The sequence below is a fragment of the Suricata suricatta genome, chromosome 17 (genome assembly GCF_006229205.1).
Source record: "Suricata suricatta isolate VVHF042 chromosome 17, meerkat_22Aug2017_6uvM2_HiC, whole genome shotgun sequence".
Classification (NCBI taxonomy): domain Eukaryota; kingdom Metazoa; phylum Chordata; class Mammalia; order Carnivora; family Herpestidae; genus Suricata; species Suricata suricatta.
Window position 1 is genome coordinate 45551698 of NC_043716.1, and position 18688 is coordinate 45570385.

Sequence of the window (18688 nt, forward strand, 5' to 3'; positions counted from 1 at the left end):
TTATTTATGAGGGGAGTGGGGAGGGAGAGGGGTAGATAGAGAGGGAGACACAGAATCCAGAGCTGCTCCATTCTCCAAGCTATCAATACACAGTCCAGTGTGGGGCTTAATCTTGTGAACTGTAAGATCAAGACTTGAGATGAAGTTGGATGCTTAACCGACCAAGCCACCCAGGTGCCCCCATTTGCATCTTTATGTTTAATGTGCATTTCTTTTTAAATTTTTGTTTGTTCATTTATTTGAGAGAGAGAGCATGAGCATGGGAAGGGCAGAGAGCGAGGGAGACACAGAATCTGAGGCAGGCTCCAGGTTCTGAGCTGCTAGCACAGAGCCCGCCATGAGGCTCAATCCCGCAAACTGTGAGATCATGGCCTGAGCCGAAATCAAGAGTTGGAAGGAAATCAAGAGCCGAACGAGCCACCCAGGCATCCCTTGATGGTTTTTTTAGTCCAATGTAACAATCTCTTCCTTTTCATTGGGGAGTTTAGACCATTTATAATTAATGTAATTATATAAATTAGGCTTGATTTTCTTATCTTGCTGTCTATTTTTAATTTGTCCAATCTTCTTTTGTTTCCTCTTGCCTTTTTTTCCTGTCTTCTTTTGGATTAGTTGAATATTTTTAATGATTCCATTTTATCTCCTTTAAAAAATTTTTTTTTCAATGTTTTCTTTATTTTTGAGAGAGAGAGACAGCATGAACAGGGGAGGGTCAGAGAGAGAGGGAGACACAGAATCTGAAGACAGGCTCCAGGCTCTGAGCTAGCTGTCAGCACAGAGCCTGATGTGGGGCTTGAACTCACAAACCACGAGATCATGCCATGAGCCAAACCAGATGCTCAACAGACTGAGCCACCCAGGCACCCCCTCTCCTTTTTTTATTATTAGCTATAACTCTTTATTATTTTAGTATTTGCTTTAGAGTTTATAGTATACATCTTTATCACAGACTCCTTTCCAATTTGCATTTTGCCACTTCATGTACAGTGAAAGAACCATCTAATATTTCAATTTATCCTCTCTGGCCTTTATGATATTATTGTCATGCATTATACTGTTACATATGTTGTAAGGACAACTATTTTTACTATTTACACAGCCAAATAACTTCTTAAAGAGGTTTAGGTGTGTCTGCATGGCTCAGTCAGTTAAGTGTTCGGCACTTGATTTTGGTTTAGGTCATGATCTCATGGTTTTGTGAGCTTGAGTCCCGCATGGGCTCTTCACTGCCATCGTAGAACCTGCTTGGGATTCTTCCTTTTTTTCTCCCCCACTCCTGCTTGCACTGTCTCTCTCAGAAGAAATAAATAAACTTAAAGAAAAAGTTTTAAATAATGAGGAAAATAATTTTTTGTATCTTTCCGTGTAGGTAGTATTTCTGGTAGCCATTATTTCTTTCTGTGTATTCATTTTTCCATCTGATACAATTTTCCTTCTTCCTGAAGGACTTCTAACATTTTTTGTAGTGTAGATCTACTGGTGACGAATTCTTTCAGCATCTGTATCCCTGAATATATGTTTGTTTCCCTTTCATTTTTCAACGAAGGTATTTTTGCAAAGTCTAGAATTCATGGTTGACAATTTTTATCTTTCAGCACTTTAATGATGTTACTCTGTTGTTTTCTTGCTTGCATTGTTTCTAGTGAGAAGTCTATGTCATTCTGTCTTTGTTTTTCTATATGTGATGTGACTTTTCCCCCCTCTGACTGCTTTTATGAGTTTCTTTTTAGTAGGTTGATTATGCTATTCCTTGATGTAGTGTCTTCATGCCTCTTGTGTTTGGGGTTTGCTGAGCTTCTTGGATCTGTGGACTTATAGTTTTCATCAAGTTTGGAATCTTTTGACCTTTATTTCTTAAGATACTTTTTCTCTTGCATCTCTTCAGGAATTCCAACTACCCAAATATTAGGCTGATTAAATTATCTCCTTCGTTTATGGATGCACTTTCTTTTTCCCCCCATTTTTTAAAATTCTTTTTTTTCTTTTGGTGTTTCATTTTATGTAGTTTCTATTGCTATGCCTCCAATTCACTAAGTTTTTATTCTGCAGTGTCTAATCTGTTAGTTTTACCTAGTGTATTTTTCATCTCCAGACATTGTACTTTCATTTCTTGAAGTTTAGTAAGGCTATTTTGTCATGAGAATTCATTTTATAGAGTTCCAGTGCTTTCCTAAAAGAGTATTTTCAAATAAGAACCCAAATCAAGGATTTTTTTTCCAAGGAATTTAAAATATCCAGCAGTTAATTCTTATAGATTAAAATCCTTTCACATGTGTGAAATAGCATTATTTAATTGTTATACTTGTGATTTTTTTAAAAAACACCTCAATTTTGCTTCATTTATTATTTCTCATTCACTTATATTTCATTTGCTGTCTATTACTTTAAAGCAGTATAACTACACTCCTGTCAGAATATCTCTATTCAGTTTAGATTTCTTTATTAATTTGGATTGATATATTATTTGGACTTTTGCTTAATTGTATTTGTAAATGGCCAAAGCATTAAGCCTTTATAAGTATAATAGTCAAGAATTTCAGTACCTCTTCTATGACTAGTTAGGAAAACGAGGCTACAAATTCCTGGAGAATAGGCAATTATCTTTGAAAATTGCATGTTTTAAGGTTATTCCTTTATTACGTTTTTGTCTTGATAATGAGGTTTGCTTTAATTTTACATTTTTTTTCTTGCAGGGAAACTACAACCAACAAACTTTAGAAAAAACAAAACTGAAGCAATAATATGAATTGATATAATAGGCAATAAATGTTCAAAATATTCTGCTTCTGTCTAATAATGGTTAGTCATTGGGAATGTAACATCCATTGGAGACAATTTATAAAAATTTAAAAATATTTTCTTAGGTAAAAGTGATACAAATAATCCTGGACCTGAAATTAATAAGATTCGAACACCAGAGAAAAAGCCTACAGAAGCAAAACAGGTATGCTACTTACATTTAGTGAATGCATTGTCCTAATGGGTTTTAGTCTGATTGGTCATCTTGGAATGTTGATGTTTTAAAGAAAATTTTCTCTTTTTATGTATCCCTTTTATGTTTATTGTTTCATGAGGACCTGGCGGGTCGTGTTAACTTCTCTCCCTCCACCTTTTCTTTGCTTTCTCCATAAACTTTTCTCAAATTGTTGTTCAGTGATAGACTTGAATTTGGAGCCTTTGTATGATCAGGTAGTGAGTGAAGACACAGCTATAGACGCGTCATCGAAAAATCATCTCGGGATGGAAAGAAGTGTTCTAGTGAAGCAGGAACTTCCTAACTTCCTTACGTCGCTCGCCGTGTTCTCTCATCACGTCTGTTATATAAATCCTTAACTTTTCCTGAGATCGAAGTATAGTTGACACGCAGTGTTATATTAACGTCAGGCGTACAACACAGCATCCCTTGAGTCTGTCCGTTGTGCTATGCTTACCACAGTGCAGTTACTACCTGTCACCGCACAATGCTGTTACAGTGCCGTTGACTATGTTGTCTGTGCTGGGCCTTTTATCCCCCTGATTTATTTCGTGACGAATTCTGAGCTCTTAACCTGCCTGTTCATCTACTTTCTTTGCTTTCGTGCTTGTGAAGCAGTTAGGGAAAATCAGATCATTGGTGGAATTACTGCCGGTGGAAATTCCTATTTTTCTAATCCCAGGGACGCGGGGGCCTCCTCTGCCTTCCTTCACGGGGACGGAACCCCCTGTGCCCTGTTTCTCGGCAGCTCTTCTCACGCCCAACCCCTTCTGCCTGCAGTTCCCTTCTGATCGGAGAGGGCCTGGCCTTAGAGTCACCACATCAGGATCTCACCCTGGCACCTAAAACCTTAGACTCACCACCTTTTCTCTGAACATTCTTGTTTTCTTATTACCACAGAAGAGTCTGGTAGAAGAGAAGGAGTTTCCTTGGAGACTGCTCTCCCCTCTTCTGGTCCCCTCATAGACCTTGTCCTTCCTCCTCAATTATTTTTAAATTCTTTCCAGTTACTAGTTCTTCCTTCTCAGCCAGCAAGTAAATTGACTGATGGACCTTTTTTTAAAGAGACACTTGCTGTTTTACCTTCATCTCCTTTATGGTTGCCCCAAGCTCACCTTTCCAACTCGTATTTGCCCCTTAGCCAACAAAGCGTCATACTCGACTTTGACTTTTACTGAAACTGTTGAACTTCAGGTGCTCAGATTTTAGGAACACACGCCAGCTGTGTAGTCTCACTGGTCTTTTCTCTGGTATTTGTTTGGCTCTATTTTCTACTTCATTCTTGACCATTTTGTTCTTTTGGTTTCTTTGCCCCACATTTCTACTTTTCACAGCTCTCTCTAATATGACCTGCCTCTTTTATAAGTTCCTGTCCACCCCCTTCCTCTCTGTCCCTCATCCTTATATTGGGGTTTCCCAGGATTCTGTCACTGTCCTACACACCTCTCTGCATTCTGTGATTTCTTACTGTAAACCAAGTCAGTTCCATCGTCTTAAGTCTCTGCGGCATGATGATGACTTCCGAATCTGTATTTCCGACCTTGGCTTGCTTTAGGCAGCTGTTCTCCGTACTCAGTGACTTCTGTCTTACAAGCATCCTTGACCCAAGGTTTCTACAACCACAAGGACTTCCTGCCTTGCGGAGGAGCGCACATGAGGCCGCCAGTGGTGCCTGCTGGTCCATCTGGGGTGGGGGTGAGGGCGCTGCAGGGCAGGTGGAAATTCAGTGTGTTTGGAAGGGGATGCAGGGAGAGAACGGGCAGCACGCGGGGTGCCTGTGCAGTCGGGCCGCACGGGACAAAACCCACCGCAGGAGCCTTGGCTGCTCTGGGAGCGACTGGAGCGGAGATAGTGAAGCATCTCTCTCATGTTCTTGTTTTTAGATTTTTCTTATGTCCTCTCCCTGTCCAGGAGCTAGGCAGCCTAACAGACATGTTTCATTTCTTTCCACTCTGATGCTTTGTCCTGCGGCCTTGGGGGAAACCAGTTCCGGGCTGTCCTTGACTCAGTGCCTTAGCATTAGGGAGAAAGTGATTGGGGCTAATCTAATTCTGGTAATAGTCTTCTCCGGCTCCCTCAGCCCACTGTAGTATCAGAGAGCATCGCTGTCTGATTCGGTTCCTGTGACTGGCCTAGCTTCCTGTCCATGTCAAAGTCAGACGTGAAGGAGGCAGCTTATCCAGAAACAACCTTGACATCTATTCACCATCTCCCTCATGTGATCTGTGTACGCATAGCAACATGGTCTTATGGAAAAAAGTATATTCCCAGCTGAACACGGCATCAGTCATGAAAATGAAGATTTATGGGGGACCATGTTTGTTTATAAAGAACCCTAATCAGGTTCTGAAACTTTTTTTTAAATTTGCAGATAAAGTCGAATGATTTAGACAGTGAATGACAACTCTTTTTTTAAATTTTTTAATCTATTTATTTTTGAGAGAGCGAGAGAGAAAGAGAGAGACGGCGTGAGCAGGGGAGAGTCAGAGAGAGAGGGAGACACAGAATCTGAAGCAAGCTCCAGGCTCTGAGCTGTCAGCACTGAGCCTGATACGGGGCTCGAACCCACCAACCATGAGGTCATGACCTGAGCCGAAGCCGGGTGCTCAACCGACTGAGCCACCCGGGCGCCCCCATGACAACTCTTTAATGAAGACCGTCCGTATTTGTAATGCCATTCTGGGTAGTCGGTTCTGAGACATCTGAAGAGCAGGCACTGCAGCTGCTCGGAAGGCTGGGGTGGAGCTGTCATTCTTGTCTTTCATCTTCTGGACAATTTATCTATGCCTAGTAATCTCTAGGACATTACTGGCCAACTTCAGTGGCCGCCCACTTAAACCAGTGATTAGAGGTGAAAACGCACTCGAGGCCCGATCGGCACATTGCGAGCCTTGTTGCAATCATTTGGTCACTAGGAGTTCCACGGCTCCCCGTCCAGGAACGAGCTGCGTGTTCTGGGGTCTTGAGAGCCTTTGGCGAGGCAGGTGCTCCGCAGCGCTCAGGGACTAGTCAGCCTTGAAACTTAACGGGAGACTGATGGACCGAAGCAGCTCGTCGAGTGTTTTGCCAGAGATGGGAAAGGAAAATAGCTTCTTTCCACCTTGTATTTCGTTTTTCACATTGTCACCACTTGTGATCAAACTTGCGTTTCCGAAGGGTGACAGCACTGCCCAGCTTACAAATCTTTGGTAGCTTACCACAGTTTACAGGATTAAGAATGTTTATACTCAGTAGTGAATCATTCTGGGTCTTGTGCGATTGGCCTCTTGCAGTGTTTTCTGATGTCAAGAAGGGGAAAACATACAAACAAGTGAAGTGGTAGCTGTTCGCGCAGAGTGTATCGGGCTCCTCGAATCTGCCAGACTTCCCCTCCTCTCCCCTCCTCTCCTTGGTGAAGCTGTTCCCTTTACTTCGCATGTTCTTCCCTCACTGGAAAATTCCAGAACTTGGTGCAAGACTCAACTCAAATGTCACAGCCTCTGTGAAGCCACCTTTAATTTTGTCAGGCACTGGGCCCTCCTCCCACATCCTTTTACAGCACCTCTAGTTTTACATTTCCTTGTTTATATCGTCGACCGGACTCTAAGCCTGCACTTCGCAAACATTTTACGCAAGAGGTCAGATAGTAAATGTTCAGGCTCAGTGGGCCATGTGGTTTGTGTTGGTTGGGATCACTCAACTCTGCCGTGTGCTCAGAAAGCAGCCGCCGACAATATGCAAACGAACGAGGTGGCTGTGTTCCAGTAAAATTTTATTTGTCCACGTTCGGTGGGCCGGAAATAGCCTGGGAACCATAGGGTGCCGGGCCTCAATATAACGTCTGTGGGTACAGACGGCGTCTTCTTACTGCCCTTTCATCTCCGGCACGACCTCGGTAGGCTCTCCGTAAGTGTTTGTTGAAAGAATAAATGTCAGTACCTCATGGCAAAAATTTGACAACCAAACTCGTTATACAAAGGTGGTAAAATACTTATTTATTTGTCCACTTCAATGTTGTTTAAACTGAGACCAGTGTTTGATTTATATCAGAGGGAAATAAATGGTTATCTTTTCAAGGAAGGAAGTGTGAACTTCAAAATCATGCTTTTAAAGGAATTAAAGTGGATGTGTTAATAAAATGGCAGTATCTCTTCCTATGAGTTAAATATAATGTGATTTTTTATGTTTTATCTTTTCTAATTTGAAAAATATTTATTCCCTCATTTGATTGTCAGAAAGTGATTGGGCACATGGCATTTGGCTGTTACTGATAAGAATGTGTCACATGCTTCAGATGTGCTAGCAGTGGGAAAAGGTGGAGAGCCACAGGACCAGACCTTGCGCAGTTAAGAAAGACTTTTATTTTTTTCTAGATTGATTTGGAATCCAATCCACAGAACAGAAGTCCTGAATCGCGTCCTGGTGTTGTTTATCCCAATACCAAATTTCATCGCAAAGATAATATCAACCCGAGACACATCAATCTTCCCCTCCCCGCTCCCCACGCACAGTATGCAATCCCCAGCCGTCATTTCCATCCCCTCCCGCAGCTGCCGAGGCCCCCATTTCCAATCCCGCAGCAGCACGCCTTGTTGAATCAGCAGCAGAATAATTTGCCCGAACAACCAAATCAGTTGCCGCCCCAACCAAATCCCGTGGTCCCGCCACAGAATCCGTTGAATCAGCTGACTCAGCAGCCACCTCCGCAGCTCTCTCCAGCCTATCAGGCGGGCCCCGCCGGCAATTTCTTTAACAGTGCCGTGCCCCACCGCCCGCCGTCCCCTCCCGCAGAGACTGCCATTCCTGAGCAGCCACCCCCTCCCATGCTGCCCGAAGGCCACAGCCCTCTGCGGGCCATCGCACAGCCCGGCCCCCTCCTTCCCTCACATTTGAGCAACTTCACCGATGAGAACCCCCCAGGATTGCCAATCGGGGAGGCTTTAGGTAAGTTCTCCTGTTGGGCTGGATGTGACAAATTCAGAGGCGATTTCCTTTATTTTTTTAAATATGTATTTATTACTTGGAGACAGAGCTTGAGCAGGGGAGGGGCAGAGAGAGGGAGAGAATCCGAAGCAGGCTCCGAGCTGTCAGCACAGAGCTCATGAACCCTGCAGTCATGACCTGAGCCAAAGTCGGATGCTTAACTGCCTGAGCCAGCCAGGGGTCCCAATTATTTCCTTAAATTGACGTGTACTGTGCTGTGTTAATTTGGGTCAGGCTCATTTCATTTCTTCACATAATGGCAGCAACAATCAGTCACTTAAATAACAGTCAGAATCTTGTTCCAAATGCTCTGTAATGTTAAGCATTCAGTTGATGTCACATTAACATCATTACATAGGAACAGCCATCACCACCGTTACTGTAACCTTAGTTACTGGTGAATCTAGAAGACATTTGCTTTCTCCAAAACCCAAATTGTAGGCATTTCTGTGTGAAGAAAATCTGGGTTGCAAAAACTCTTGAAAAAATTAACCTGCCGCCCCAAATGCATGAAAACTGAAACTCTCTCCAAATCGTTTGCAGATCGCATGCACGGGAGTGTGGCTCTGGAAACGCTGCGGCAGCAGCAGGTGCGGCTGCAGCAGTGGACCGAGCACCACGCTTATCTCAGTCAGGGCAGTATTCCGTTCCCGCACCACCACCACCACCACCCTCCGCACCCTCCCCTCCCACACCTCCCTCAGCCGCCCGTTGGGTTACATCAGCCGCCGGCCAGAGCGGACTGGAAGCTGCCGGGCAGCGCCGAGGACGGAGCGGAAGCCCCTGATGCCAGGTATCTCTGCGGACACGGATAGCCCTGCTGCGGGGCTGTCCCCGCCCCGTCCCCCTTTGGACACAGCCATCGCGGCGGGACCAGTCCTTGTTCCCCTGCGGATACAGACGGTGGCGGTGGCGGACTGACTCCCGGCCCCCACCTGCTGTTTCCTCTCTTGGGTGTCTCCTGTTAGCCTCAGGCTGCAGCATCGTCCCACAGAAATTGGATGCTGGCCTTCTAGGCACCTGCTACACCGTGCTGTGGATTGCCTCTAGACTCTAGAGAATCCATTTAGAAGCAACTTTTGTGCACGTGTGGGTGTGGCCTGTCTGTGGTGGATTGAAAATTAATGTGGCTCCGTGCTCTGTGGCTCTCCTGACAAGGAAATGTTCCCTCACTGTGCGCATTTTGTTCATACTCAGGAGGAATGCAAGAAATGAATGGACACAGAGTGAATTAGTGGTGGCAAGTGAAAGTTTATAAATTTATCATCAGGTTCTTTCCCTTGCCGCATAGAACTCTACCTGCTTTTAACCAGAGATGTTGATGCGAGTTCAGTCCTCATTCTAAACTTGTTATGGCCAGTGTCGTGTGGATGCGGTGAAGTGTGTCCTGATCCCTCCGAGTAAGGTCCACTGTCATGGTGACCTTTTAGAACTGCCAGTCATCGAAGACGCGTGGAGACAGGGCAGTTGGTTTTCATGCCAACGGAAAAGAAAGAAATCAAATACTTGGGCATATCTAGTGTCTTTAAGTCCACATCTGTTGAGTGTTAGTGCTCACTTTTGAGATTACTTAATGTGAGTTCTAATGAACTATTCTGATTTTGTCTGTAAAAATTAACCCGTGTAGTTGACTAAGCTCTCCTTGATGTGACGGAGCTTTTCTTTTGTTTGCTTTAACTCCTATTTCATCTTCTTGATGTAGGTTTCAAGACTTAATCAGAGAACTGTCTAATCATGATCAAAGTGAAACACGGGAACTAGCTGAAATGCCACCACCTCAATCACGACTTTTGCAGTATAGACAAGTTCAGAGCAGGAGCCCGCCGGCAGCCCCGCCTCCCCCGTCCAGCACAGACCACAGTGGCCACTTTTCTAACTTTAATGACAACAGCAGAGACATTGAAGTAGCCAATAGCCCAGCATTTCCGCAGCGCCTGCCGCCCCCGCTTTTCAGCTCGCCTTTCTCGCTGCCCTCCGAGCACCTGGCCCCTCCCCCCTTGAAGTACCTGGCACCTGAGGGGGCGTGGACTTTCGCCAACTTACAGCAGAACCACCTAGTGGGGCCGGGCTTCCCCTACGGCCTACCTCCCTTGCCTCACAGGCCGCCGCAGAACCCTTTCGTACAAATCCCGAATCATCAACACGCTGTTGGTCAAGAGCCATTTCACCCACTGTCATCTCGAACGGTATCTTCTTCTTCGCTCCCTAGCTTAGAAGAGGTAAGTGTCTTTCTTTTCTCTTTCCTTTCGGGATTAAATTTTTGTGGAAAATGCTAGTATTTCTTGATTTGATGGGAATGGTGGACAGATCTTATTGAATTTAATAGTCACTAATCTTTTCTTGGGATTTATTTTTAATTTCCCCTCTTATGTGCTATTTTAGGCTTTGTGGAACATCCATTATTGTCAAAACATGTCCTTAGAGTCTGTTACTGCTGTTGGGGAACATTTAGCGTCCGACTGGCGTGAGGAGGCCCTTCCTCCAAGCAGCTTTGTTCCGTCTCATCTGGGGAAGTGGTTTCTAGCCATTTGTCTTTTCACTCACGTTACATTTGTCAGTTATGAATTTGTTAATTAAGCTTCCGCAGACGTTGGCTTTGGTGGCCGGCGGCGAACTCCTGGTGCTTTCGTAGACTGCGGCGGTCTCGTCCCCGGTGCTAAGCGTTTTGTGGTAAACTAGATTTCTAGCTGGAGATACTCAGGTATTTCCAAAAAGAATCTCTGTGGACCTTCACCGGTATGAAAATCTTCGTAATTCCAGGTTATAAAACTTACAAAATGGTACCAGCAGTATAGATTATAAAAACGCTGTCTAGCTGTTCTCTTTAAGCTTGAGGTGATTAAAGATAAGAATGTATAAAAAGCTGGTTGTGGTCATTATCAATCACGGATGTCTTCTTACTAAAATAGGATAAACCTTTCCTATTTTAATATGTAAAGAAGCATTTTTTTGACAATACCTTCATTTTGGCACTTCCTTGGTGATTTAAAAAAATTTTTTTTAATATTTATTTTTGAGAGAGAGAGAGCAGGAGCATGGCAGGGGCATAGAGAGAGGGAGACACAGAATCTGAAGCACGTTGTCAGCCATCAGCACAGAGCCTGACGTGGGGCTCAAACTCCCGAACCACAAGATCATGACCTAAGTCGAAGTCAGATGCTTAACTGACTGAGCCATCCAGGCACGCCATTCTTGGTGACTTCTAAAGGCTTTGAAAATAACTCAGATGTTTTGCAAATTTTCTGCTCTGTATGCTGATTATAAAGTCAAGTTTCATAGGCTTGGTCCCAGATCTTATTTGTGGAGTTTTGGATGTAATTTGTTCAGATCATTCCAGTATACATTGATTGGCTTGTCCAATATAATAACTGTCATGAAAACACCTTAATTGCCATCTCAGATTCCTAATATAAACTGTGAGCATAAGATGAATTGGTATCTGTATGTATGTATTGTGAAGATCTAGAAATTTGGAACCATACTTTTAAAGAATTGACACATATCTGACATTATTTCAAATTATAGTGGAAAGGCTTAACAACTGAGCAGTAATGTCATTTTCAGTTAAGTGATGTTTTATATATTTATGTATTTCTTTTTTCTTAAGTTTGTTTTGAGAGGGAGAATGTGGGGGGAGGGGTCTGAAAGAGAGGGAGAGAGAGAACCTAAGCAGGCCCCGTGCTCATGAACCTCAAGATAATGACCCGAGCCTAAGTCAGACGCTTAACCAACTGAGCCACCAGGTACCCCTGTATTTATTTATTTCTGATAAAATTCATATAAACAAAAAATCCCCTTTTTAATCATTTTCAACTACAATTCCGTAGATTCAAATATATGTATATGTAACAACCACCACTCTCTAATTCCGGCACACTGTTGTCACCCTCAGAGAAGCCTCGTAACCTCTATGTAGTTGCTCCCTAACCCCCCTCCTGCCCTCCCCCTGCCTCCAGTCTCCAGTAACCACTAATCTACTTTCTGTCTCTATGGAGACATTTCATGTAAATGGAATCAGTCACAGTGTGGCCTTTTGTGTCTGGCTCCCTTCCTTTAGCAGAATGTTTTTGAAGCTCATGCACTTTGTAGCAAGTGTCAGTGCCTCGTTCCTTCTTATGGCCGAGTAATATTCCACTGTGTGGCTGTGGCATGGTCCGTTGATTTCTTCATTAGCTGGCGGACATTTGGGTTGTGTCCATGTATTTTGCTCTTACGAATAATTCTGCTGGACAAGGTTTCGTATGAAAGCATATTTTTTGTCCTCTTGGTTAGTTAAGTACCTGGAATCCTGGCTCATCTAGCAACGGTCTGCGTGCCTTTTTGAGGACCTGCCGACCTGCCTTCCCCAGTGCCTGGTACTATTTCACATTCCCAGTGGTGCTGCGAGGGAGTTCCAGTATCTCCTTTAATGACAAAACTGTAGGCATTTAGTGGGTAGGTAGTGGTCTCTTTGCAGGTCTGCTGTGCCTTCCTCTAGTGACTGATGGTGCTGAGCATCAGTTCATGTGGTCACTGGCCATTTGTGTGTCTTCTTTGGAGAAATCTCCATTCAAGTCCTTTGGCTCCTTTGAAAAATGGTTGCTTGCCTTTTTGTCGTGGAGCTGCAAGAGTCTTTAAATCTATTTTGGGGGCACCTGCGTGGCCCAGTCAGTTAAGCATCCAACTCTTAATTTCAGCCCAGGTCATGATCTCATGGTTCACGGGATCGAGACCTGGGTCAGGGTCTGCACTGACAGGGTAGAGCCTACTTGGGATTCTCTCTTTCGAAACTCTCTCTCTGCCCCTCCCCCATGTGCCCAAGTTTTTAAATCTATTCTCTGATACTAAATTCTTATCACGTATATGATTTGCCATATTTTCTCCTTTTGTGGAATGTCTTTTTTTACCTTAATAGTACCTTTGGTGCATGAAAGTTTTTAATTTGGAAAAAGTCCAATTTTTTTGTTCATTGTCCTCGCTGTTGCTGTTACTGTGTTTTTGATGTCTTACCTAGGAAACTATTGTCTAATCCAAGGCCATGGAGATTTATATCTACTTATCCTAGTTTAAGAGTTTAGATTTTTACTAAACTAGTTTAGTTTAGATTGAGTTCTTTGATCCATTTTGAGTTAAAATTTGTGTATTATGCAAGGTGTCAGATTCATTATTTTGCATGTGATCATCCAGTTTTCTCAGCGCCCTTTGTTGAAAAGACTTCTTTCTCCGCTGAACGGTCTTGGTGCCCTTGTCAAAAACCAGCTGACCAGGCGTATGGGATTACTTACGGCCTTCAGTTCTGTTCACTACTGTCTGTGTCCTTACGCTCTAGCACACTGTCTTGTATACATGTGGCTTTGTGGTGAGTTGTGTATTTGGAAGTATGAATTTTGTACTTTGCTTTTCTTTTTCAAGATTGTTTTGGCTCTTCTAGGTCTCTGAATTCAATTTCTGCCAAAAAAAAAAAAAAGATCAGCTGAAATTTTAAAAGGGATTGCTTTAAATCTGCAGATTAATTTGGGGAGTATTGTTATCTTAACAGCTAAGCCCTGTGGTCCTGAACATGGATATCTTTCTATCTGTGTCCTTTGAAGTTTCTCTTCAACAGCATTTTGTAATTTTCCATGTAGAAGTCTCACGCTTCTTTTGTTGAATTTGTCCTGAAGTATTTCATTCTTTTTCCTGCTGTCAATTACTTTGTTCATTCATTTTTGGATTGTTTATTACTAGTGTGTAGAAATACAATTAATTGTATATTGATTATATATCTGCAAATTTGCTAAACTCTTGATTAGCTCTAATAGATTTTTTGTGGATACCTTGGGTTTTTTTTTATATAGAAGAAAATGCCATCTGCAAATACATTTTTGTTCTTCCTTTCCAATCTGGATGCCTTTTCTTTCTTCTTCTTCTTCTTCTTCTCCTTCTTCTTCTTCTTCTTCTTCTTCTTCTTCTTCTTCTTCTTCTTCTTCTTCTTCTTCGTTTACCTAATTATTTTTTGAGAGGGGAAGCAAGGGAGAGGCAGAGAGGGGGTGGGTGGGGAGGAGGGGGAGAGAAACCCCAAGCAGGATCCACACTGTCACTGCATACCCCAGTGCGGCTTGAACTCACGATCTGCGAGATCGTGACCGAGTCGAAACAGGTACTCCTGGATGCCTTTTTTCTTTTTCTTGCCTAATTGCCCTGGCCAGAGTCTCTAGTATAATGTTTAGTGCGCATATTTGGCAAATTAGAGAAAAGCAAGTGTATCTAGGGTGAGTTTTTAAAATTTTCTTCTGGGGGCACCTGGGTGGGTGGTTCAGTCTGACTTGCACTTGAGCTTGCTTCAAATTCTGTACCTCCCTCTCTGTCTGACCCTTCCCTGCTCGCGCTGTCTCTGTCTCTCAAAAAGAAATACAAAACATAAAAAAAAGTTTTTAATTTCCTTATGTTTCTGATTTTTAATCCCATTCTATTGTGGTTAGAGAATATACTTTGTATAATTCTAATCCGTTAAAATTTACTGAGACTTGTTCTGTGGCTAACACAGGGTCTTTTTTAGAGAATGTTTCAAGTGCACTGGAAAAGCATGACTATTCTGTTCTTGTTGGGTGGAGGGTTAGGTCTCTGGTTTATATTGTTGTTCAAATTTTTGGTTTCCTTTAGATCTCTGTCTAGGTTCTGTATCCCTCACTGAAGGTAGGGGATTGAATGAAATCTCTCAACTGTTCATGTTGAATCTCTGTCTCTCCTTTTAGCTCTGTCAGTTTCTGCTCCATGTACGTTGGGGCTCTGCTGTTAGGTTTATGTATATGGATGATTGTTATATCTTCTTGATAGACTGGCCTTTTCACTATTATGTAATGTCCTTTTTCTCTCATAACTGTTTCTGTCTTCAAGTATGTTTTTTTCTGATGTCTGCAGCCACCACTCTCTCTTTATTACCGGCGTCATGGAATCTCTCTTCTCCTCCTTTTGCTTTTTGACTTTGTTGTCATTTGTTGAGTGACTTTTCTGATTAGCTAAAAAATATTTTTAAACTAATTTAAAATTTTTAAATTAATTTTTTAAAGTCTGTGGTTGTGATGTGTCTGAAGTCTTTATGCTGTTTGCTTAATGGTCAGCTAATCATTTTCCAGAGATTTCCTTAAATGCCTGGGACTGAAAGCAGGGCCCGGTTTCTACGGAGGCACCTACCTGTGCGTTCGGGCACCCCTTCCGTGCCCAGCGGGGCGCGGACTTCTCTGCCTTAGCCCTACCCTCCTGCTGCTGCAGAGCTTCCAGGCCAGCTGGTGTGGGAGCCTTCTCAGGTCTTTCTGAGCATGGCGTGTGTGTAGTCTTTTAGGGTGCTAGGAATGTGTCCGAGTTGTGCAAAGCAGCTCATCCCTCGGCCTTTCCTCCAACGCTTTTGGTTAATCTGCTCTCTGGTCCAGTTGTTACCCCTGGCCTCAGGCAGCAGCGACTAAAAATCATTTGCCTTTAAATGTTTTTAATATGGTCTTATTACTGGCTGAGTTCTGAGTTACACAAATAAGGCAGGTGTTTTTGTGTGTGTGTTTGTTCTGGAGCCAGTCTTCTTGGGACCTCCAGACAGGTCACCACAAGTAATGACAGTTCTTTGAGAACAAGGTCTTCTCTGCTCCCTCTGGTGCTAGAAACGCAGGACCGTGGATTCATGGCTGCCACTGGGCTGGAGAGCAGGGTGTTGGGACTAGAGGAAGTTAAAATACCCCAGTACTCTATTCTTACTGAACTTTCCCGGTTTTTCTTGATGAAACGCTCTCTTGGTTGCTGCAAGCTTTAGTTTCCCGAATTTCAAGAAAGTCGATGGTGACCTCTTTGCCAGTGTTTTCATTGCTTTTATGGAGCGATAGACTCCACCATCTTTACTGATATCTCTGGTGATGCCTTTGATTTAACCTGCCCGATGAATTCATAATATTGTGAAAGAAACAATGTGCCGAAGGTTTTACCAGATTCTACAAAGATTTACACTTCGCTAAAGAATACCGAATACTGAATAATGTTCTTTGATCATCGATCTATTTAAATATCCCTTAGTTTTGGAATTTAAATTCTTTGTACCTTCAAGCTCTTAATATTTGATCCTACTGTGAAGCTGTGTTCGAATAAGTACCCTCAGTTGTCAGTGGGTCCTTAGAATGAAATTACTCTTGCAGAAACTTAGTCATCTTTATCTTGATGCACGAGATCCACTAATGATGACTATCTTGCAGCATGGAAAAAATACCTTGACAAGGAAAATCTGGTTTTTATCCCATTGCAGACTTGGCATTTTCAGTGCATTGGGATAATGTTTGTGTGTTATGTGGTACAAAATGATTTTATATGAATCATCTCATAGAATGAATAGTTTGTGTTTGCTATTTATTTCCAGTCTTTTAAAATAGCTTAACAACATAGAAAAATGTCTTATTTCCTTCCATATTATGAATTCTTTTACTATGAGAAACCTTGGTAGATTACTCTTAAACACCTAGGGGTGAGCTTAACAGTTAACTTGAAGAGAGATGGGTTTTCATATTCTGTTTCATTAGTATTTTCTTTTTATAATAATTTCGGTTTCCTTCTGACTAACGAAGTACACGGTCAGCAGGGAAAATGTAGCAGTTAGAGAACTTATTTCTAATTTCACTGTACAAAGATAGCTCCTGTAACATTTGGCTCTTTGTAGCATTCATGGAGATGCGGGTGTGGTTTGGTAATGTTCCTCAGTATGAGCATTTGGTTGATTACTTGCTGGGAAAACTTGAAACTGTCTTTTTCCCAAGTTGTGTGCTCGGTTCTATCACCTCATCAGACCTTTCCTTCCACCAGTCAAGGCAGCTAAGTGGGATCTTGATTCTATTCTGTAACATTTTTTGCTACTTAAAATTTTTAGAGTATTCTCGTTTAGATGTTTAAGCTTAAGTCTGCGCAGGTTTTCCTTCGATGTAGCAAAAGGCCTGGCCGTGCTAGCAGCACCCTCCTCCCACTTCTAGTTCTTGATGACCCTGGGCCAGATCACAGACTGTCCCTCATTCCTGATTGGAAATAGATTGACCAGTCTCTCCAGTTTGATTTTAAATTTCAGTGTAAGCTTGGTGTTATAATTTAACTTCTCTCTAAATATTTAGCCAGTTGTCTTCATACTCACTGAATTCTTGCATTCTCACTATGTAGGATAGTAGCTTTCTTACCACATGCTAAGTTCTTGATCCTAGTACCGCTTCATTTCAGCTAACTGCTGGGGGAGTGGGGGGAGGGGATGTAAAGAGAAACGATAGAAGTCAGTTCTTGGCCTCAGAACCTCCAAGGGCTCTGTTTCTGGTAATTTTGGCATGATTCACAATTTTGGCATGATTCACGGGTAATTTTTTCTGTATGAGATTTTTCACTTTGTATGAAAACCGTACGGTTTAACTTCTGAGTGAGATGCTGTTCGTCAGTGTCAACTCGGATCTGTTTCCAGACTTTCTGTTTTTCTCCTCCTCTATCTGGATAGTTCCTGCACCAGAATTGCACTGTTTTAGTTTTTGAGGTCTTGGTAGTATTCTAATTTGATAGTATAACGTTTCCCTTACTGCTTTTTTTCTCCTTGTAGAGGTGGAGTGGAAAATAATCATTGGGTTTTTACCGTAAGTTTAGAATACCTTTGTGAACCCCCCCTCCTCCCACACCATCCCCCAGTCCCAAAGAAAAGCCTTTTTTAAAAAAAATTACATCAAATATATACCTTAAATTGGGGGGAAACATTGTCTTTACAAATATCTTAAACCTCTCCTTTAGGAACTGGTACGATCTTTTATTGGTATCAATATCTTAGCCCCCCCCTCCCCCCTTCTCCTTCCATTCCTTTTTGTGTATTGTCTGAATGTCCCTCTGTAAAAGTCTGTAGCAGCTGCATTGCTGGTTAACTTTACTGACACTGATTTTTCCCTTGTTGTTGTTGTTGTTGTTATGAATGGGGCCTTCTTTTCCCATTGTACTTTCCAGTTACTTTATCTTGAGAGACGAATCCTCATTCTTCTCAAGTGCGCACAGTCTTACCGCGTTAAAAACACTAGCATAGAACCAGCAGTACCGATACGGGTACAGAACAAAGCTGTTGTCGTTTGAGATGTACTTCACCATGACATAGTTTGATTAAAGTGCTTATGAGTAATGCTCGGCAGATTCTTTTCTAAAGCTTCGCCGGAAAAGCCTCAGGATTTGAAGCTGCACGCTCTCGTGTCGCAGCGGTGGTATTGTGGTGGTGGCGGCGGCCTTCCGGGGCAGTGGATGGCCGGCAGGCCCTCATCTGGACCAGCTTTCAGTAAATCGGCGTTTGTTGGTGGCAACGTGGAGGGGGACACGATGCCCCTGGGATGAATCTGCTTTGCAGTATCTCTTATGTGTTGGTTTTTGAACAAAGACACTTTTGACTCCTCTATTACCTTCCATTTTGTCCTGCAAAGAACTCTAGTTTTGAAGTTAGTTGGTTGTTTTGATTTTAGTCTTGTCCAATTACCCCACACCCCCAAGTTCCCTTCTTTGGTGCAAAGTATGGTACGAATGTAACTTGAAGACTATGTTCCTGGCTGCTTGCCATATTCTCTTCTGCCTTTCCTACTTTAGAAGGGGGTGAGGACAGCATGTGACTCCTGTCCAGCCGGGTGGTGATAGTAGGGTCCTCTCAGAGGGTCTTTGGTGTGTGGTATCTAAGAGACCATCCGATGCTCAAAACAGAGACCGTGATTAACAGATTAATAAATTAGACCTCTTTTCATGCGTAGATTGTCAAAGCTAATCATTTAA

General features: G+C 42.8%; 1 protein-coding gene across 9 annotated transcripts in view; it reads left to right on the forward strand.

The window, feature by feature from the left end:
• HELZ (helicase with zinc finger) overlaps window positions 1–18688 on the forward strand; it is a 146991-nt gene that overhangs the window by 111924 nt on the left and 16379 nt on the right. For all 9 annotated transcript variants that reach the window (XM_029929006.1, XM_029929009.1, XM_029929004.1 and 6 more), the window contains 4 exons: window positions 2865–2944; window positions 7327–7897; window positions 8480–8729; window positions 9639–10155. In XM_029929006.1, the coding sequence (XP_029784866.1) occupies window positions 2865–2944; window positions 7327–7897; window positions 8480–8729; window positions 9639–10155 (1418 nt within the window). The remainder of the gene's footprint in view (window positions 1–2864; window positions 2945–7326; window positions 7898–8479; window positions 8730–9638; window positions 10156–18688) is intronic.